Source organism: Crinia signifera, chromosome 5 (assembly GCF_055691185.1).
Source record: "Crinia signifera chromosome 5, ASM5569118v1, whole genome shotgun sequence".
Lineage (NCBI taxonomy): Eukaryota > Metazoa > Chordata > Amphibia > Anura > Myobatrachidae > Crinia > Crinia signifera.
In genome coordinates this window covers 101,802,736-101,824,931 of record NC_139221.1, presented here as the reverse complement: position 1 = coordinate 101,824,931, position 22,196 = coordinate 101,802,736, and the positions used below count along the sequence as shown (strand labels likewise).

Here is a 22,196-nt window from a genome sequence, read left to right as displayed (position 1 = left end):
TTTTTCGGTTTTTGGAATATTTTTTTTAAAGCATACTTACCTGTCCCCTGATGGTGTCTGGTGGTCCCTCGGCGTCCACGCAGTCCCCGGGCGTCCACAGCAGGCCTCCGGCATCTTCTCTGGGTCTCCAGCGGTCCCAGGAATGCATTGCGCGAGTGTGCGCGCGCACCGGTGACGTCACCGGCGCGCGCGCGCACACTCACGCAATGCATTCCTGTGACCGCCGGAGACCCTGGAGAAGATGCCGGAGGCCTGCTGTGGATGCCCAGGGACTTGGTAAGTATGAAAAGAGGGTTAGGGGGGTTAAAAAAAATAATAATAATAATTTGAATGATTCCAAAAACCACGGTTTTTGGAATAATTCGGATAAGGGATGTCCGGATACAGGATACTCAACCTGTAAATGGTTTAAAATTCACACAATGTGATTTCCTATTTTTTCCCACATTCTGTCTCTCACAGTTGAAGTGTACCTATGATGGAAATTACAGACCTCTCTCATCTTTTTAAGTGGGTCAACTTGCACAATCGGTGGCTGTCCAAATACTTTTTCGCCCCATTGCAGATGCCTAATACAGTCAGTTGACCAAAGTTCTTTGTCTATTATTTATATCAGGGGTGGGGAACCTTTTTTGTGCCAAGGGCCGTTTGTATAGGGAAAAAATCCTTTGGGGGCCATATGTAAAAATTTCTCTTACAAATTGTCCTGCTGCAGCCGTCGCCCGCTCCGGCAGCTGCCGCTGAATAGGACTGACAGTCTCCTGCTGCTGTTGATCAAGAGGAATCTCGCGAGAACTACCAACCTCTCGCGAGAATTCCCCTGTACTTGACTCCCGGCAAAGCCTGCATGAGGTTCCCCACCCCTGATTTAAATATTCCTGTGGAACACATATTAACATGTCTTGGTTTGCATTTGTGTGTAGAAGGGGCCCCCCTTTTATCTGCCTTTAATCTTTTATTTGCAAACTGACAGCTCCACTTATATGTATATAAAGGTTTGCTTATATAAATAGCACTACTAAGTATATGATGTCTTACAGCATTTGTAACAAACCAGCCGAGAATTACAGCAACTAGGATACAAAATTCAGTAGGAAACTAGTCCTTACTCCAGTGGTTCCCAAACTGTTGGGCTTATTCTAGTTCACTCTTTCTGAGAAAATCCTTCTTAGATGGACAAAACCATGTGCACTGCAGGGGGGCAGATGTAACTTGTGCAGAGAGTATTAGATTTGGGTGGGGTTTTACTTCAAAGTGAGATCTATATTGCAGTGGAAAAATAAAGCAGCCAGTATTTACCCTGCACAGAAACAAAATAACTCACCCAAATCTTATTCTCTCTGCACATTTTACATCTGCCCCCCTGCAGTGCACATGGTTTTGTCCATCTAAGAAGGATTTTCTCAGAAAGAGTGAACTAGAATAAGGCCCAGTGTGCCTTAGCACTCTTGGGGGACTTGCAGGGTGCCCTAGGTTGGTTTAAGCTTTTTATGTCCAATATAATAGTGACATTGTGGACAAATAGAAGTGAATCCTGTCCATTACCACATAACTGATCGTAAGGAATCTGATCGTAAAGATAAACTATTTATTTAACTTTAACTATTTGTTTCTGACTTTCTCAATGAGAAACCTTTAGCTTAGGGGTGCCAGGAAAAAAATTCTAATGTTTTGGGGTGCCGTGATTCAGAAACTTTGGGAACCCCTGTACTCCATAGAGAATACTACATCAAACCAGGGGCACAGAGAGGGGAGGCAGCGGTTACTAATTGCCTGGGTTGCTGGAATGGACCAGCGGGGGCCCAGGTCCACTGCCTCCCTTTCCCCAGAGTATACCTGTGGCCTGTGCCATCCTTCCCGGAGATACTTTCAAGAAGATGACACCACACATTGGGGGTTATTCAGACCTAATCGCTTCTCTGCTAGGGCGGGATGTATTAAAATACATCGCCGCCCTTCGCGCCCCCCCCGCCGCGATGCCGCCGCATATGTACTAACATATGCGGCTGGCATCGCGATGCGGTGACGGAGGCCCCCCCCCCCGCGATACCTGTACTGTGGTGTGCGGGGGGTCTCCGTCACCTCCCAGCCGGCTTCTGCAGCATCCACGCCGGGGACAGCTAAGCAAGCTGTCCCCGGCGCTTCCTCCTCCCCCTGCAGCCGGAAGGACGTCCGGCTGCGTTGCTAGGGGGAGGAAGGGCTTACCTTCCGGGGTCCTGGAGGACCTGCAAGAAGGTAAGCCCAAGGGAGGGGGGAAAGGGGGGGTCGGCGAGGCGGCGGGCGGCGAAAAGAAGCCCATAGGCTTCTATAGGGTATCGCCACCCAAAGGTGGCGATACCCTGCCCTGCGAAACCGCTGCGAACGGGTTTTAGTACATAGGAAAATGCGGTAAAACGGGGGTTTTACCGCATTTTCCCTTTAGTACATCTCGCCTTTAGTACATTTGCAGATAGCCTTCGCTCCGCCAGAGTGAAATCCCACCCGTTACAAGGCTGCGAAAGGCTAGTGAACATTTTGCAGATCGGCGATTAGCTGCAAATCACTCACCATCTAATGATTTTTCCACTGTGCAGTCTGTGTGTAACCCAGGACTTATTCGGCCAGTGCGATAGAAATGTGCAAACGACTTGCAATTAAAAAAAGACGCTTGATTTTATCGCAGGATGGCATCGAGCATATGTGCTAATATCCGTATGCATGCACAGTCAATTTATAATCGGCCAGGCTGTGAACTCCCAGCCTAGCATTCAGGACTGAATAACCCCCATTGCAAATAAAGACTCCGGAACTGAGCCAGAGTCTCTGCATTCTAGTGGCCAGCATCCTCTTTCCAAATGTTACTGGGCGATAAGGAGGGACCCGCCTCCCGATCAAGCAAGGTAGGAAACGGGTGCCCTGATGCATGTTGGTTGTAGCTATTGTCCTGCACAGTCTATAATGCTGGTGTCTATGGTGATAGGCAGCCTGATAAACCCATACAATAGTGCAGCTCTCTAGTATGAAGAAGGGCCACCCTGTATGTTTTGTGAGTTAAATCCAGTGAAGAGGCAACCCTGTGTACAACCATATAAACTGGCCTATTCAGCAGTCTTTAAAACTATAATTTATATATACAGTAGTATGACCACATAGCAAGAAGGAGCTGGTGGCACAGGTGAGAACTTGGAGGGCAATATGTGGTCTTTATTAGCATTAGACCTCTAGAATAGTATCGTAGATTAGTGTTGCTCACATTAAATAGATGAGCGCAGATATGACGTATCAGGGTAGTGTTAAATGAGCAGCCTAAAATGGCAGTTAGCAAAAATTGTTATATTTGCCAAGTGCATTGTAAAAAAGACAGTGGACAGTATTCATTGCTCTGGCTGTAATGCTTTAGCCTGCGCTTGCTGGACTTTTGCTAACATTTAGATTTGCCGCCTGCCCTGCCGTGCACCGTATTCAACGCCTCAGGGGCTCGCTGCCCCTGACGGCAAAATACCCCAATATGGCGTCACGACGGCGCCAGGCATGATGGCGGGCGGCCGGCATTGCACAGCCAGGAGGGGGACAGGGCGGCCGGAGCAGGGAACAAATATCCAATGCAGAGAGGGAGCCAGACAGCAGTCTGTGCTGAGCTGGTCCCGCTCCGTGCATATTTAATGAGCTGACCCAGCACAGTGAATATTAATGTGCGGGTTCCAATCCCCCTGCATACGTCATGAAAAAATTTAAAATAAAAAAATATATTTATGTGCTGCATGTTTTTTAATAAAAATAGCAAGACTCTTCAAATAATAAACTGAATTTTGTACACCAAAAAAACTGAAAAGTACACATTGCAGTTCACCTAAAAAAAGATGTTGAATGCAAAATGATGAAACTCAGCGAAAATCACAGTGAAAGCAGTTCTACAATTTAGCATTGAATACACTTTCAGCGAATTAGTGTCAAAACCCCATTGAAATACACAAGCAAATTGCAGCGACTCAAATGGAGAACTGGCCAGCATTCACTGTTCACTTTCGGCGAACAGTGAACATTGAATACAGCGAATATCATTCACCGTTTCGCTGAAAAACAGCCTTGTTCACCGAAAAAAGCGGTGAATCAAGAGCATTGAATACTGGCCAGTGGCGGAGATGTCATTCTAAATGAAAGATTATTCATTTTAATATTGGCTGACTACAAAAAAATTTTGTGTTTTTATGTTTAAGTATATGCAAATAAACTAGGCAAACTAAACCATTTTCACTTGGATTGAAGACTCTTGTGTTGCTTCATATAAATACGGCAATTCTATATCAATTCAAGCACAAGAAACACAACTCCAAGTAGATTTTATAGTCTATAAACAGCTAAAGTGCATATTCTTCATGTCCTTTTCGTGTCCTAGGCTGCTAAAATATGTATGGTCTGGGAAAACAAAGAAACATTTTGATTTTGTATGGGTGGGCCGGCAGAATCTATTTATTTAACAATTGGAAAAAGAAAATCTGCAGGCTGTTTGGATTGTAGCCACATTCTTCTCATAGCTGTAGAATTTCTGTCATAGCAAATCCCACCAGTACTGAACCATGGGTCTTTTTGTTTTACGCGAGCTTCTTTCCAGTTCTAGCAACATTAAGCATAACCAGAAGTATTTTAACAATAGGGAGGATTTGCTGCAGGTTTGGACCCACTCTGTTTCGAATCCGTAGGCTGCACCCTTGTAGAACAGCACATACAGCAGAACCATTCATTGCAACCGATGTCCTTTAGAACAGACCAGGAAAGGGTTAGCGTATATCAGAACTGACAGATTACACAATACTTTGTTTAAGGTAGTTATATTATATACATTATAGCTGCCGCCACCACATCATTATTATTTTGAATCTTTTATTTATTACCACTATAAAATGCTTCGGCAAGGTTAAATAGACCCCAGTATTCTGTTGGCACTCTGGGTGAGCATCCACTGGAAACACACATGCAGATAACATCCTGGGTTAGAATCGTATTAGAGGCCCAGAGCTACTTAGTAACACAGCTGTGCTAACCAGTGTGTAACAACCTCTATCACAGAACCTGACAAAATAACATTTGAAAAAAAAAAACAGGATCTGCCACATATAAATTGTATCCCAAAGCTTTTCGTTGTGCTTTTATTAAAAACTGTATATAACCTTTGCAATTTAAGTTCAATTAAACATATAGGTGGTATTCAGATACTTATTGTATGAAAGCTGATCTAACACATTTGCTTACATTTTTCCAAGTTTTCAATTGTGTGTGTGTGTGTGTGTGTGTGTGTGTGTGTGTGTGTGTGTGTGTGTGTGTGTGTGTGTGTGTGTGTGTGTGTGTGTGTGTGTGTGTGTGTAGCATCTGCAATGACTGTCATTTTGCAACATTTGGTGGAATGAAGAATCTCAGCACTTAATGTAGTTTCTCCCATATTCATAAAAATGTAATCAGTTGTTTCGGTTTCATGAAATCTCTGCTGCATTTATATCTCAATTATGTTGTAGATTAATGTCCTGATACTTTTGTGCAGTTTATTCATATTTATTTGGATAAAAAATGTATCTGGTTAATAACTAAATAATTTAATGCTGCCTGACTTATGTGTATGATATGTACAGTATTAGCTGCTTAGTTGCATGGTTCTTACACATATATAAATATGTAGTTTAAGGGATATACAGTATCAGTTCATAGTTTTTTTTTTTTTATATATATATATATAAACTGACATCCTTGGTACCATTTTCTAATATGCTGGTGATTATATTTATATATAAAGACTGAAGAAATTTTCACTGTTCCTTTTTTATTTAATTACGCTGCCACACCATTTTGGTCAACGTTTCGGCTCACCAACTGAGCCTTTGTCAAGACATGTGTACAGCTTTCAGTGCATACATCTATACATGGACACCTTATGCTGCTGATCACAAAGTGCACGCCATTAGCCGCCATTTGTGCTGTCTTACTTTTTAGCTTTTCCTGCTCCGTTATCAGTTATTGCTTTTGTACCCAAATGCAATACCCTATTAAATATACTGTAGATGTGCAATTACTTTTAAAGAGGTTTCTTCCTAACATAAGTGGATTATACTGTGGTCACCTCTAGTGAGTATCTTTCAATGGTATTTTATATATATATATATATATATATACAAGTCCACGAGTATGCCGGCACTCACCTAAAGTAACAACAAGGTGCCTTCCCTGTAGTATTTGAACAAAATTCCAGGGGGTGCGGGAGGCACTCAAATAAATACAATAGCCAATAGGGTAGTAAGAAAAACTGTGTATTGAAGCGCCGAGCGCTTTCGGGAATAATCCCGTCTTCAGGACGCAATTTACACAGGAGAGGTGTAAATGTGTAAATTGCGTCCTGAAGACGGGATTATTCCCGAAAGCGCTCGGCGCTTCAATACACAGTTTTTCTTACTACCCTATTGGCTATTGTATTTATTTGAGTGCCTCCCGCACCCCCTGGAATTTTGTGTGTATATATATATATATATATATATATATATATATATATATATATATATATATATATATATATATATATATATAGTTAGTTCGGGGAGGTGGGTGACCAAAAAGGCATGGCTATGCTCCGGGAGCGCACACCTACAGTACACCCCAATATGCCCACTGTCCACATCCATAGAAGCTGAAATACAGAATGGTGCTTCTTTATGCATCATCTTGATTGGTGATTCTTTAGGCACCATCATTTGTGCCGTCAAAGGTTCCACCAGCATTATGGCAGGTGCACTTGCTTTGTCTGAGTGTGGCCTCCTGCGGGATTGGTGGAGCATCTGTGTATGCAACCAGTTTCACCGGCACAACCTGTGACACTTCTTTAATGCGCCCATAAGGAAGACCGCCTTTTTGTCAATTCCTAGGAACTCCCACTAAATTTAAGAGACTTTTCTCTGTGAGCACCTGTGGCACAATTTCTCACTTAGAGTTAGGGTGACCAACTCATCCCTTTTAATCCGGGACACATATTAATTACACAGGTTCTGTGGCTGGTTTTAAACTGCCACACCTCAAGACTCAATTTTACCTGGTTTTAAACTGCCACAGAACCTGTGTAATATGTGTCCCGGATTAAAGGGATGAGTTGGTCACCCTACTTAGAGTGCTTATAGACCTGGGGCTCTCCCTGTAAGGTTGTACTTGTCTGGCTAATCAGGAAGGTCTGTGCTAGTCACTGTGGGGTTTCTGAATGAATGTGCTTAGGGCAGGGTTAAGGAACCTATGACCTTTGAGCTGCTGTTAAACAACACATCCCAGAATGCTAAAACTGTTGCAAGCCATGATGGGTAAGCATAGTTCAACAACACGTGGAGGGCAAAAGGTTCCAAATCCAATTTTCCTGTGATATGAAATATTCTATTGAATAACATTTCTTCTCTTTCTATAATGTATGACCAGCTATGTATACCTATATTTTACGTTTAACATTTAATGAGGGCCAGAAAAGTGGCCATTTATGCGGTATATTAAATATAAATACACAGTATGATCTGTTATAGCATATAGCTCTGCTTTTACCATTGTGGAGAACGGTAATGTACAGATGCCAATCATGCTCTTCTATTTTACTGGACAGGATAAAAATGATCTTGCAGCTTCCTGGATCAGTGGTCAAGTGTCTCATTTGCTTGATATTTTTACATTAATCTGTAAGAATGGCCGCAGCTTGAGTGACACATTAAGGCAATCACCAGAGCTGCTCATCATGTTGCTTATTAGAAGTGTCATTGGTAACAACATAGCAAAAGGGCACAGTGTGATGGAAAAATACTCTGGAATATATTCATATTTTGTGAGCCATGGGGAGCTGCTCAGTCCTCCAAAGGGTAGTAGAAGATAAATGGCATTAATGTGAAAGCACCACACATGGCATAGGCTCCAACCGAGTGACTGAACTCCATTATATGCTCATTACATCACAAAGTTTTCAGAAAGTTTCAAATCATCTTTTACTAAAGCAGAAATTAAAATAAAACTTCTGTGGGTATTAAAAGAAAGTTATACTGCAAAACAGTCTGAAAACAATGTAGGTTTTGTACAGAGGTTGGCAACCTGCTGCTGTGGAACTGTATACAGCCCAAAGGTCAGCAAGTATATATTCCTCTATGAGCACTGCGTTATTAATTAGAGAACATTTAGAATATCAATTTAATTTTGAGAGCCATGATGATTCTAAATAAAATTATATAATCATTTGGTTGAATGATTTTCTGTATGATGTCAAACTACTGTACTTCAACAAAAAAATACCCAAGACCTGAAGGTCCATTGTTTTATTTAGCCCTTTGCAGTCCATTTTTTTTTTCATTTGTTCCGAAAACACTCACTTATCAGCCGATAAGTGAGTGTTTTTATTCGATTTTCGTTTTATTTGTTGTATTTTTGGACCATCTGTTTGTGGCTATTGGCCTATTGTCCACATAGCAGCTGCTTCAATATTAAATTATTTTATTGAGACCAGTTGTCCTCCTTTTTTGCATATACCTCTGCATATGAGGTTCACACTTCCATTGGAGAAAGAGGGACCTGGCTTTTAAAATAAACCGTTATGTGTTTATCCTATCTACCGATACAGTGAGTATGGTAGGCACCCACTTTGGCTATTGAAATTGTTACTTCTGATGTGCTGACAAAGATACCTTTGTATGTTTTAATGCTCCTGTACATTCAGTGAGTACGGTACACAGTCTGTATATTGTCCTCCATCATTGGTATTGTCTTTATTGTTTTCTGCACGGGTGGACCCATAAAGATACCGTTATATATTTATAACACACCACTATTTAGTGAGTTTTGGTACGAATTTCCCTATTGAGTGCTCTTTTTCCCCCAAAAAAGCATCTCCACCTTGAGATCACCTCACACTTGGTTTGTCTTATTATTTTTCATATCTCTACACCACAAGATTATATTCCACGGACACACAAGTTCAGCGCCATCAAACCTTCATTTGTTCCGAAAAAAAACAATCAGATACAATTTTTGTATCTTCTAGAAGATGCTAAATAAATAATAAATAGATTCTAATTGCTTGTCAATAGCAACATCCCATCTAAAATAGAACTCCCATCTTACGAAATTTCCACCATTTTGTTTCCGATCCGTACACATTTTTGTTGCTATTTGGGGTTGCACAATGCGTATTTATGAACAAACAACTCTAAATCAGGCCCAAGGTTTGATGTGCTGCATGTCAAATCTAGAAACATCGCTAACGACATCATTCATGCAAATTAAGGACAAATTCTGTCCTTCATTAACATTGCTCCAGTGTGCACAGGCAATATGGGCTGACGGGATTCTTTCCGATGTTGGAAAGTATCCCCATAGCTCTACTGGGTAGTCTTAGTTTGAGTTTAAGACAAAATATGAGTACTTACTCATATAAGTACTAAAGAGACACAGAGAACGCAGCGCTGTTCCGGTTTAGATAGTAAAAGGTGCTTTTAAGGTTGGCTTAATAAGAAAGTCAATACTGTATATCATTTTACACATGCACCACTAGGAGTTGTTCTTATTTATTAACAGTTTCTTATATAGCGCACACATATTCCGCAGCGCTTTACAGAGAATATTTGTCCATTCACATCAGTCCCTGCCCTAGTGGAGCTTACAATCTATATTCTCTACAACATGTACACGCACACAGACTTTCCCGGGTTAATTTTTGTTGGAAGCCAATTAGCCTACCAGTATATTTTTTGGATTGTGGGAGGAAACAGGAGAACCCGGAGTAAACCCACACAAGAACGGGGAGAATATACAAACTCCGCACAGTTATGCCATGGTGAGAATCTAACACATTACCTCAACACTGTGAGGCAGTAATGCTAACCATTACACCATCCGTACTGCCCTAAATCTTGGACTACTTGCTAAAAGTAATTTATACAAATAGAAATTAACTTGGTTTGACTGCTACAGAAGCAGTTTTTTTTTAATATATATATATACAGGTCTGTATGTCATTTTCTTTTCTGTGGAGCATATAATAAAACAATTTCATACAATAAAATGTATAAATAAGAAAGCAGCAGACAAAATGTCTGTGGACGGTCCCTAGCTATACATTCCTATTTGCAAGGTTATCTTCCTGAATCCTGAGAGTGTGTGTATTTTTAGATTCAGGTTTCTTATTAAAGAATTATACTAAAAACCATTAATATAACTAATAGTTTTGTGACTCCGTTTTCCCTCAAAGCCGAGAAGAAAAAATGTTCTTGTGGCATAGATATTCTTTGTATTATCGCATGTAGCTATTTTTAACAAACAAAGGGAGTCTGTTGTACTTTATTAATATGCAAGATACCATGTTTTACATACAATGGTGGTTTTGTACAGACCGCTTAGTTACATCGTATGGATTTTCATGTACAGAGGTTGTATTTTTGTAGCTCAACTCTACCACTGTTGTGTAACTTACTGTTATGATGTTTTTAATCATATACTGGATGTGGGCTATTGTACACAGTGCTTAATATTGTTCACGTTATGCTGCTTTACCAGGGCACCGCACCCTGCCCAATTTTTATTTAATAAAATGTGCCCTGCCCTTATGGCATCAACTTGCAGTAATAGTCTTCCCTCTGCTGTTTCCAACTGCCGGCCATAGTGGGTGGGAACTTGTGGTTTGAAGATCACCATCCATGAGCAAATATCATGATCGTGCACATAGCATCTATTCACTGTGAAGGGAGCACTTTGATGTACACCTGTGAAGATGAAACCATACCCCTTCCTGGCCAGCCACCCCTCCTTTTCTGGCACGAGCAGAAGTGCCCTGTTCGCCTAATGGCGCACAGCCTGCACTGTAGAGTGAACACTACTTAAGTTATAAAATTCAATGGTCCCCCTAGGGGTGGTACAAGCGCTGAGATGGGTTCAGATTCCAAGCTGCGGTGAGAGAGTGGGGGCGTTACTCCCACAGATAAATGACACAAAAGGAAAAAAAATCACAGCGCTGATAGAGAGGAGGAATTAAAAGCATACCACGGGATATATAAATAAAACCATTTATTAAGAGCTGATAGGATGTAGATATTAATAAAACCAAGTAGTAATGACAATGTGCAGTCTCTCACAGGATGATCATAAAACAATAGGTCCCGTTCCTATAGGTGACATCTGGGTAGGACACTGTGGGTCAATGCTTTGAGGTATAAAAAGTCTCAACACTCACTGATGGCTCACTGGGAGCAAATAGTCCTTGAAGTGGAGACAGGTAGTCATCTGGCAGAAGGTGTTAAGGCAAAGGGTCCTGAGGTCTGGTCTGGATACCAAAAGATGGAATTGGAAAGCGATTGAAGATCCAATGGTGTAATAAAGTTCCAATCCAACGGGGAGACTGCTGGTGAAGCACACCTGACACGTTTCACTGATTTAACCAGAACAAATGCCTTCTCCCCAGAGGAGGACAACATGTATCCTGGCCACTATTTTAGTTTGTGGATAAGATATGTGTTGAGTCAGTCAGATGGGTATTTTATCTGATAATCAGCCTGATTCAGTATCCGAGGTGCGCAGCTTGTCAAAGTGCGATCACATCCCAGAAGGATGGAATCACATTTTGATTGAGAGCGCCGGTCTTAAGGGGGCGGTGACACAACGTAGTCCGGGCAATGCAGGCATGACTGCTTTGGTGGCGGCCGTGTTAAACCACCTGCAGCTGTTGCGAAACTAAAAATAGCATCGGTGCACCTGCGTTCTCAGCCAGGCTGCAAAGACAGGTGTTGGCCATAGTCATTGCATCTGCAGCAATTTCTGTAATGCGATCGCACTTATATTGCAATTACTGTAAAGGGTGGGCCTTTCCATGCTGGGCGGCTGTGTCCTGTGCTGGGTGGCCCCCAGCATGCAAAAGACTGCAGTATGTGGTTTGCCAAACAGGGCTGTTTGGTGACCTTTAGAGGATAGATGTGTGTAGACACAACAGTATCAAATATTTATGTTGTATGTTTTGGGTTGATGACACAATTACCACATTTGGCCTCATTTCCCATAGCAGCTGCCTCAGCGATTTATTTGATTTTTAAATACAAGTGAGAACTTATACCCCTTTCAGACATACTCCAAAATCCCAGGTTTTTGCACATGAATGCGCATGAAACCGGAATTTTGGTATATCTGAAAGGGTCAACCCGGGTGTTAAAACCCGGTTCTCCGACACTTTTTTACCTGGGTTGAGGACCCAGAATTTACGGCCCGGGTTGACCCTTTCAGACATAAGAAAAACCTGAGTTTTTCAGCAAATTACCAGGTAGAACTGCTTCACTCGGTAATTTGCTGCTGTAAGTGTGAAAGGGTGCAGGCTGCACCCAGGAAAATGACCCAGCAGTGAAAATGCCGGGTAATTCCCAGGTAGTATGTCTAAAAGGGGCATACGTTTTTATTAGAGCAAATCAAACTACAATTATTGGTGAAATGAATAAAAAAAAAGTCAGGTCCTGCAATTATCTGCAAAACAAAAGCAGAGAATAAGAAGTCTTTTTATATTTCAGCTATTGGGAGTAGTTCCCAACATATTGGCTGTTATATGGCAAGATCATTTGTTTTTCTTACCCTTTATAGAGAATCAGTCATGTGTCTCATCCCTATAATTGCTATACTCCCATGTTATCAATTGAAACAATATTTCCATTATCCTATTTTCTGCCTGTTCCTCCTACGTTTACTGTGGTTTTGAATATCTAATATCAATCACGATACTGCAGTGTACCCGGCATATAATACAAATGCATACTGTTATATTTTTTATAATGGCAAACTTGATCTGGTACATTTTTAAATGAAGGTTTCTTTATACCATTACATTGGGTTGGGGTGATTATATTTTTATACTCCAACTATTTTATAGATATACCAGAAATACTGATTGTGTTCTGTTTTTAAGTACAGTGTATTGTCTTTTAAACAGTGTCACATAAATAAATGTTAAGATATGTCTTCCCTGTTGGCTTTTTTTCCCCATAAGCCATGCTTTTTGAGCAATTATCAGCAATGATGATATTGCATGGGTTGTAAGCTGAAGTGCCTGCTCTTATTGACACTGCTATCATTTAAGAGACCATGGGGAAGATTCTCTAAACTAAAAATGTGGTAAAAACCTCGTTATCAGGTTTTTACCGCATTTTTGGGATGCTCTAAGCATCCCCTGCTGGGTTACTGCGACGGGGGGCATCGCCAGAAAAATCTGGCGATGCCCCATAAAAGCCTATGGGCTTCTACCGCGACCCACCGCCGCCCCGCACCAACCCCCCCTCACCTGTGTTCGGGCAGCACAGAGCTGTACTGCCCGGACCTGTGACATCCTCTTCCGGGTGCAGGGAGGAGGAGAGCCTGGTGCAGCAGTAGCGCCGGGTAAGGAAGGGAGGGGGAGCCGATGGGACCCGCTGACTCTCACCGCAAAGGACAGTTTTAAATGTAAGAGCTGTCTTTTGCCATAATTATCGCATATGTTAGAGCAAATGCGATAATTATGTATGCGATGGGCGGCAAAGGGGGGGGGGGCGTTAGAACATCCCGCCCACAGGCCGCATTAGGAAAACTCTGTATACCTGATCGTATTGTCTAAAACCCTGAATCTCCCATTCAGTAAAAGCCTGTGCGTAAGTTAAGCCTTATGAATTCCAGCCATTTTATTATTCATTTTGGCCTATACACATGCTTAGAATCTATTTTTGACTAAAATCTATTTTTTTGGAAATAGATATTTGTTATGTGATGTGCCACAGATTGCGTATTGATAAGCCAGATCACAGTGGGCAAAGGGCTTTAATGGGGCTATATGATCCAGTGCTCACAGAAATGTTGATTTAGGAGTCATTCAGCTTGTTTCAGTAAGGAAATTGAGTGCATGCTGTGTTTAACTCCCAAATGACTGGAGGAACTTCGTACTTGTATATGTAAGTGGTTTCGTTTAGCATCAGCAGTGTAGACATGGATTGCAGATTTACCAACTTACACTTGCTTATCTATTTAAGATATCATTTCATAATTAGTTTTGAATTTTACAAGTATTTCCTAATAGTGGTTAATTACGTCTCTTGCATAAATATTGTATTGTCTAAACCACAGCTATTTAGGTCGGCACAAGCTACAGGAAATGTACCAAACTAAGAAAACAGATGAAGTAACATTTAGTTCTTAGGTTTTCCCGGTTCTCTCTTTTAATTCTTTACTTTTAAATGCCATGAACATATTCTGTGGGCTCTGCATGAAATAGCTAGATGAGGATAGTGAGAAGAAGGAATCATTGTTTTCTTTTCACAGCCCGGCATTCACATCTCCCTCTTATTATTTGCAGCAGATGTGAACCAGAACAATGGCACCTCGTCCAAGGGTACGGCGGTGACTGACTCCACAAGCACAGAAGAAACCAAGAATGATTGGAAGGATGCCAACCCAGCTGACGCTGCGTCTCGCCCACATCTGATCCGCCTTTTTTCCCGAGATGCTCCAGGAAGGGAGGACAACACCTTCAAAGATCGGCCCTCTGAGTCAGATGAGCTTCAAACCATCCCGGAGGAAAGTGGAACTACTTCGCCAGAAACGGATTTGATGGCATCACAGAAACTGTCTCGCGGTCAGGGATCAAAACACATGGCTTCAGCAAGCACTTATGATCGCTCTAGGCATGGCCATGGCGCCCATGGGAGATACAGGGAACCTGGCCTTCTGGACTCATTGGGCAGGTTCTTTGGCGGTGACAGGCATATTCCTAGGAAGGGATCAGGAAAGGTGAGCACTGAGGAATAGAGAAAAAAAGATAGCAAAAGACAAATGAACTGGGGGCCCAGAGGACATGTTGTGTTAGATTATAACTAAAATGTTGTCTAAGTGGCAAGTAATTCAATTAATCAAGACCTGTCTCATTCACTAAACACTGTAATCATTTTGTGCTGTGTTGAATGGTTTTCGACAGGTAACCCACCACTGTTTATTGAATGAGACTGCAATTTGTTTATTGACGGAAAGTAATCTAGTTGTTGTGTTGATTTGGATTCTTTTTCCCAATGCAACTTGTGTATGTTTTTTTTTTTTTGTTTTAGTGGATGTGGCTTTAGCAGCAATCATCCTAAATAGGGTGCAGGTATAAATGTGATTACTGACAATGCGCTTTCTGCAATCCATTCATTTTAGTAAATATACATCTGTGCTTCAATCAAGTACATTTAACAATCCATTTTGGTGCCTTATACTGCTAGAAATATATCTACTGTAAGTGCTTATTTCCTATTACATCCCTCACAAATTGCAATAATAATACAATGAATGTGTACTGACCTAAACCATAGAAATCTGACAGCGCCAACTTTGATTACTAGCAATGACAGTATTTTCTCATTAAGCCTGTTTATTACCAGAGTATTCCTTGGCTTTCCCTCATAGAAAGGGTATATAACTAAAGTATACTGTATGTGAGAAAGATCTGCTTTATCAGTGCCATTTTAGACTGTCAAATGTTATTTGATTTGTTTTATTTTTGTAAACATTTTATTAGTACTTTGCTGTTTATTATAATTTTGTTATAACTGTCATTTTTTTAAAATAATTACTATTTAAACACTTTTAATCCCTTTCAATATTGTAAACCTAAAAGTTCAATCTATGGTAACATTTCACAGAAGTAGAATAATGTGTGGTTTATCCATCACTCTGGAGAGACGTTATAAAGTAGCAAAGCATTTGCTGTCCTCAGAATGCAACTAGCAAGAATAGTCTTTTTTTTATTGATGATATTTTGATTGGCTCTAAGAAAACCGCATTTTCAAAAAATAATGCAACTGGAATCTAGAATTATACTTTCCAATGTATACAAGTTATATCTAGGCCTTTCTAATGCTGAATACAGCACTTATGTTGACACCAATCTTAGTAGAAAAAGACAGACTTGCTACCAAATTCTACGTTGCCTGCTATTTGTCAGCATGACAAAGATTCTGCATAGGATTAGGATTCTGGTGATCAACAACTAATACTTCATAGAACTGCAAATTTACTTTTTGAATGCATAAACCAGCTTTATGGTATCATTAGCCTCATTCAAATGCATAATCAAAGTATGCCCTGTAGGCATGACATGATATGTATTTTAAATGGTGTTTTTTTATGTAATGACAAAATATTTAAAGCTCATTAAATGGATCTCTGCATTCCTTGATAGTTCCATGCCACTCTAGATTAATTATGAAAGAATTGTTTCACGATGTGTTCTGCTAATTAATCACACATCATTTTATGCTGCAAGTGTACAGTCTTGTTCTGAATACATGGCCTCCATTTTCAGGAAATTTATAATCATATTCCCATGCCTACTTAATAAGAAAATCAATAACTGTTTCCTGAGGTTTAAACTAGAGCCTTGAATCAAGAATGATTGCCATTACCAGTCGTGTCAGTTTCCTGAATGGCAGCTTTTCTTTGTCTCTGTAGAATATAACGTATCCCTTGAAATAACCATTTGATATTTTTTGTATAGAAAATAATGACATCCTTAGTAGTGTCAGACTCGACAAAGGCCGTGTATGTGTGTGTGGGGGGTGGGGGAGGGGGACTATAGACAAATGTTTCAGAAGATAAACTGCATGGGTTTTCAAAGTTGGCGGGTGCTAGAATGAACACTAGGTACCTACACAATGTGATTTGAGCTTCCGATATTGACTATATAGTTAAAATCGGAAGAAAAATTAGCACAAATCGTATACAGCCTGTGATACTGATGCTCACCCTTGTGAGATCGGCATCACTAGAAAAAAAAGACCGTGCAGGCAAGCCAAGTTTGACTATAATGTATACAGTCTAGTGTTATAGCATAGTCAAAATCTCAAGAAAATATAGTCAATATGTTATGGCTCTGGGCTCTGGGTGGTGCATAAGAAATCACATAGTCAAAATCGACCATAGCCAAAATCTCACCATGTGCATGCACCTTAAGTCTTCGTACACACTAGTGGTTTTTTGGAACACCAAAACCTGGCGACGTCTGCTGTAGAACAATACTTGATACACTTGCATAGTGGTTATGAGCCGAAACCCATGTAATAAAATGCTCTCAACCAAGATCACAGCTAAATAGGAGTGAGGTTCCCGAATAATTTTTTCATTAGCTTCCCTGTGCATTAGTACTTTCCTATATGTCCGATTTTGGTACTGATATGTTAGTTGGGCGCCCACTAAGCTATTTGCTTAGTTTTCCGCGGGGCTCGCTGCGCTAGCCACGCTTCGGGCACGGTGGCTCGCTGCGCTCGCCACACTATATAAAGTCAACTCCATGCCGACATGGATAGTGGGGGTATGAGCGTAGTAACAATAGTGGGCGCCAAACTAACATATAAGTACCGCATTTTTACTTTATCACTATATAGATGTATTTAGAATTCAGACGGTACAGCTGCACTCTAGAGTAAACAGTCTCCATAACCCTGGGGGGTCCTAAGTTGCTTTTTTAGAAGGGCTCCACTCATGTCCCCTGGTGAAACGTGGGGGAGGGGGACAACCACTCACAAGTCACTGTCCATAGATTGCACACGGTGATTGGTGGAATAATTTGTCCTGTCTAAAGTACTGTACATAAGGCTGCCCCATGTGGTAGTTTTTTCTCCCAACACTCCAGCTATGGTTGTGAGAAGATTAATAAAATGTGTGTCCTAAGTCAGTGGTAATAATTAGAAAAGTGCACCAGTTTTTGCCACAATGTTGTTTTATACAACAAAATGTAATTACAGTGTTTGTGTGTGTATATGTATGTATGTGTATTTATATATAAACACACACACATTATATGTTTTTAAATAGGATATGTTGCTTTACACTGCCATTCACTTTTCAAATAGGATAAACCAGCTCCATGTAAGAGAAGTAGTGTTTGGAACTTGTATACGGGTACATACATCTGCAAGCTGCCTCTCTCTCTCTCATACACCTCATGTTTCTTATTTGTCAAATTTCTTCAGCTATTGTAGTTGAATCAGCCATTTTATATTAAACATTTCTCTTTCTTATAACTATGAATACTGGAATTAGTGAGCTGGTGTATTGTAAATTCAGATACCATTTTGTAGTACAATCTCTATTTTGTAGATATGCTCATGTATGTGAAATGTTTATTGCTAATCTCTGACCTTATATGAGCATACTTAGGTGAGGTAACAAGTGTTCTCTTTCTGTAAATGATGTAAATGTTCCCGAGTGCAGTGACATATGCTTTATTCCGCACAGATCACAAGAAGTTCCTTTCTTCTATTTTTACATCTTTGCATTTTTAACCGCCAGTAATTTACACGAGGAAAGATCTGCAGTTATGCAATGTCATTATTAATAGTTGTTTTCTCAGAACATGACAAACATTATTGTGGACCTGTTCCACACAAGCTGCTTCTGTAAGTCTAAAGCTGGGCACACACTGAGCAATATGCCCTTTGCATATCCATACATCACTCAGTGTGTACCGGCAATATGCACGTTCCCTCAGTCAGGTGCTGCACACCAAAGCTAGCAATATCTCTAGTGACTTAATGCATGCTAATGAAGGGTGGAACAGTAATCATTCCGTCCTTCATTAACATTGTACCAGTGTGTTCCGGATATCCCCGCTGATGGGGATTCGTTCCGATGTCCGAACAAATACCCATGATTCCAGTGTGTACCCAGCTTCTGTTTATGCTTGTGGTCAATCTTACTGTGCTGACCGCTGGTAAGATGTGATTCTTTAGAACGATGAGTGTCTGATAACGCGATCTTCAGGTACAAGTGTAATATTACTCCTGCATCTGCTGCTTGTATTAACCTTTTTATGCTGTTCTATTTAAAAAGTGAGAACGTAATTGTTGCCAAATTATGATGTTAACATACAAACTGTAGACTTAGATGAAGTGTACAGGCACATTCATATGGTACAGACAATACTTACAATGTACAATATAATATTTCCCGTTAATGCACCTGAGGCTACATTAGCACATGAAAGGAAACTGAGAACAGCAGACACTGACTTGGTGTTATCTCAGGAAGTTTAATTCCGATCCTATATAAACCACTTCATGTGTGTGATCTCAGGACATGTAACTAAATTAACTAAGGAATACTGGTACAATTCATTTTTCACAAGTGCCTGTTTGGGATAATACCCTAAGTCCATCCGTAGCCTTTTATAGCTCTCTGAGCACTGCAGTCTGTTTTGTTGCTATTCTAGACTACATAGACAGGATGCTTCAAAAATTGTAAGAGAGAATAACAGTGATCCCTGATGTAACTGATATATAAGGTTTATGTCTTCAATACATGGGGTCTTAAACTCTGCACAGGTGTTGACGCAGTGGGGATTATTCAGACGAATTTGCAGAGCGGACAATTATCGAACTACTGCGCGTGCGCGAGGCCATCCAGAGATAACATTGCGCATCTTTTTTGATCGCATTCCATTCTCAAGTTGATGAACAAGAAGCTGGCATTTGTGGGTGTCACCCGGGCGTTTACTGGGAGTGTCAGGAAAGACGCAGGCGTGGCCAAGCGTTTTCAGGGAGGGTGTGTGATCAGCTTGTTTCTGTGACACTGGCCAAGTAGGTTCTGGGTTACGCACAGACTTCACACAGTGGAAAATCATTAGATAGTGAGTTGCAAATGGATTTGCAGCTAATCCCCGATCTGCTATGTTTTTGCTACCCAGTCACAGCCTTGCGCAGGGCAGGATTTCACTCTGGCTGAGCGGCAGCGGCCATCTGATTGCAAGGCTCTGCAAATTAGCAGCCCAGCAATCCGGTCTAAATAACCCAGTGTCTGTTGATCATTGGGGAGAACTGAAGGGTTTTTAATAATAGAAGCAAAGGTTTGTAAAATAAAAACCAATAGTTATATAAGGGTAGGATAAACACCTTGGGTGAGATGTATCAAGCCTTGTGGAGAAGCTGCCCAATGCATCCAATGTTCTTCTGTCATTTATCTAGGACTATGGAAATGGATGCTGGTTGCTTGCTTTGGGAAACTTCTCCACTTTATCAGTCTCCATGTCTCACTACATGTCCCCTCCTATACATTACAATCATATTACAGGCAGGGCTTTTCTCAGTCACTAGTCGTATATATTAGTCCATATCCTGACAACAAGATAGGCATTATTAGGTCTGCTTGCCGTATGTGCAATGTTATCTATAGCAGGCACACTGTTAGTAATTACCCATGGCTAGATATTCTGTCTTAGTACATTAGTACATACGTACACCTCCCAGCCTGGTACTGCCAGACAAATAAAAAGGTTCCGCCCCATAAGTTATGTGCAGAATGGAGTAGTGTCAGCTGGACTCCCTTCACATCGGTGGCGGATGTACTGTAGGGTGGAACTTTTTGCTTTTCCGCTACTAAACTTTTCACTTCGTTTTTTTCCCCGTGTTGTTCTTTATATATTACTTTGATGGTACAGTACATATTCTAGGGAATTGGTGTTTTACAAATCAGGTAGCAAAGATAAATGTATGATCGACACATTGTACAACTGAAATGTATGTGCGAGTAGCTATGCTTTATATTTTATCCTTATTTTAACACCTCCTTACTGCTAATATCAAATATTATTATACCTCTATAAATAATTACATTGTATTACCTGTAATATCTAACTGCCATGTATCAGATACCCTGTATGTATATTATATTTAGTATTGTATTGTATGATTTAACATGATTGTGTTAATACTTGGCTTTGAATGTTATATGCTAATAAAACTTCATTGGTAAAATGTATGTACTAATTGCCTCTTTATTTCAGTTATCCCTATTATAATTTTACTAATTTATCCCAAATTCCGTGAGACAAATTCCATTTCTTGTTTATGGCTAGATGTAAGTGTATAGGTGCACTGGCCGCTCTATAATGTGTGCCAATGCTCACGGGGCCCCAGGGTCCAGGGCGGTCCACAACGCATACTCTGCACCCACGTATTGAATACTTACCTCAACGGAGTCCCATGTTCATAGCCACAGCACTGAGCAAGTCACTATTTTGGCTGTGACCATTATGTCAGGTGTACATTGATAAGCAGATATCATGTGGGAAATAACTCACCCAGCCATGGGCACCTTAATAGAGAAGGAGGTTCGTGTGCAGCCTCCAACTGGAACTCTCCTTGATAGCCAGCAGTGCACTGGACTCTGGTACAATGTTAGGGTATCATAGTGACTAGTGCTCAGAGTTCAGTGCACATGCCTTTTGGAAATGGCATGATTTACTTTTTTTCCAGCATTTTGCACATGCTCGGTAGGAAAATCGCAGCAACATTTTTGCAGAGACATGCACACTGGACTTTGGTACGGCAATTGGGTCTCCTGTTCTGTCTGCCTCACCTGCAGTGCAACATAGATTTCACCAGTTGCTTGCCTACAGACATGAATCAGACTCTCTGGAGTAACTTTACTTAGATTTTGACTATATAGCCTAGTGGGAGCTAAGCCACACCCATTTTGCATTGTATCAGCTCTATGTTACCATAAAATATATTTGGGCTTATCGCCTCTGATTGGTTGCCCACCCCTGTTATAGGTCCATAGCAACCAGATTCCAATTTTAATACAATTCCCACCTTAGTAAATGTATCCCTTGTGTCAAATCTTGTCCTTCATTTCCAAAAATGTACAAATCTGTGTGCAGAAAACAAAAAACTGTTTGTAACATGGGTTCACCTGATCAAAATATTAGAATAATTTGTATCTGAAAACCATAATTTTTCAGGGATCTTCTATTTATCCAGGATCTATCAGCAAATCATCATGCTTCCAATATCTTCTGTATAGCTCAAAAGAAAAGGCAATATAAAAATCATCTAGCACCACACATACAATTTGAAATAAAGTACTTTAAAAAGACCCCTTAGGGCTAGGCACTTCTCTTGATAATGGATCACCTAAAGCAGGCATGTCCAACGTTGGCCCTCCAGATGTTATGAAACTACATATCCCAGCATGCTTTGCCACAGTTTTTCTATTAGAGAATGCTAAAACATGCTGGGATGTGTAGTTTCAAAACATCTGGAGGGCCAACGTTGGACATGCCTGACCTAAAGTATTTAGCCTCCATGGAGTCTTAATGACTATATCCGGGGTATATAGTGGAGTACTGTGGGACTTATTCTAGTTCACTCTTTCTGACAAAATCCTTCTTAGATGGACAAAACCATGTGCACTGCAGG

At 40.7% G+C, this 22,196-nt stretch overlaps 1 protein-coding gene across 2 annotated transcripts in view; it reads left to right on the top strand.

Moving 5' to 3' along the window:
* The window catches only part of MBP (myelin basic protein), a 182,661-nt gene that overhangs the window by 118,485 nt on the left and 41,980 nt on the right, over positions 1 to 22,196 (top strand). Inside the window, exon 4 of one of the 2 annotated variants that reach the window (XM_083187763.1) lies at positions 14,327 to 14,757. In XM_083187763.1, the coding sequence (XP_083043889.1) occupies positions 14,327 to 14,757 (431 nt within the window). Of the gene's footprint in view, positions 1 to 14,323; positions 14,758 to 22,196 lie in introns of both variants that reach the window. The other variant, XM_083187762.1, reaches the window with a different exon arrangement.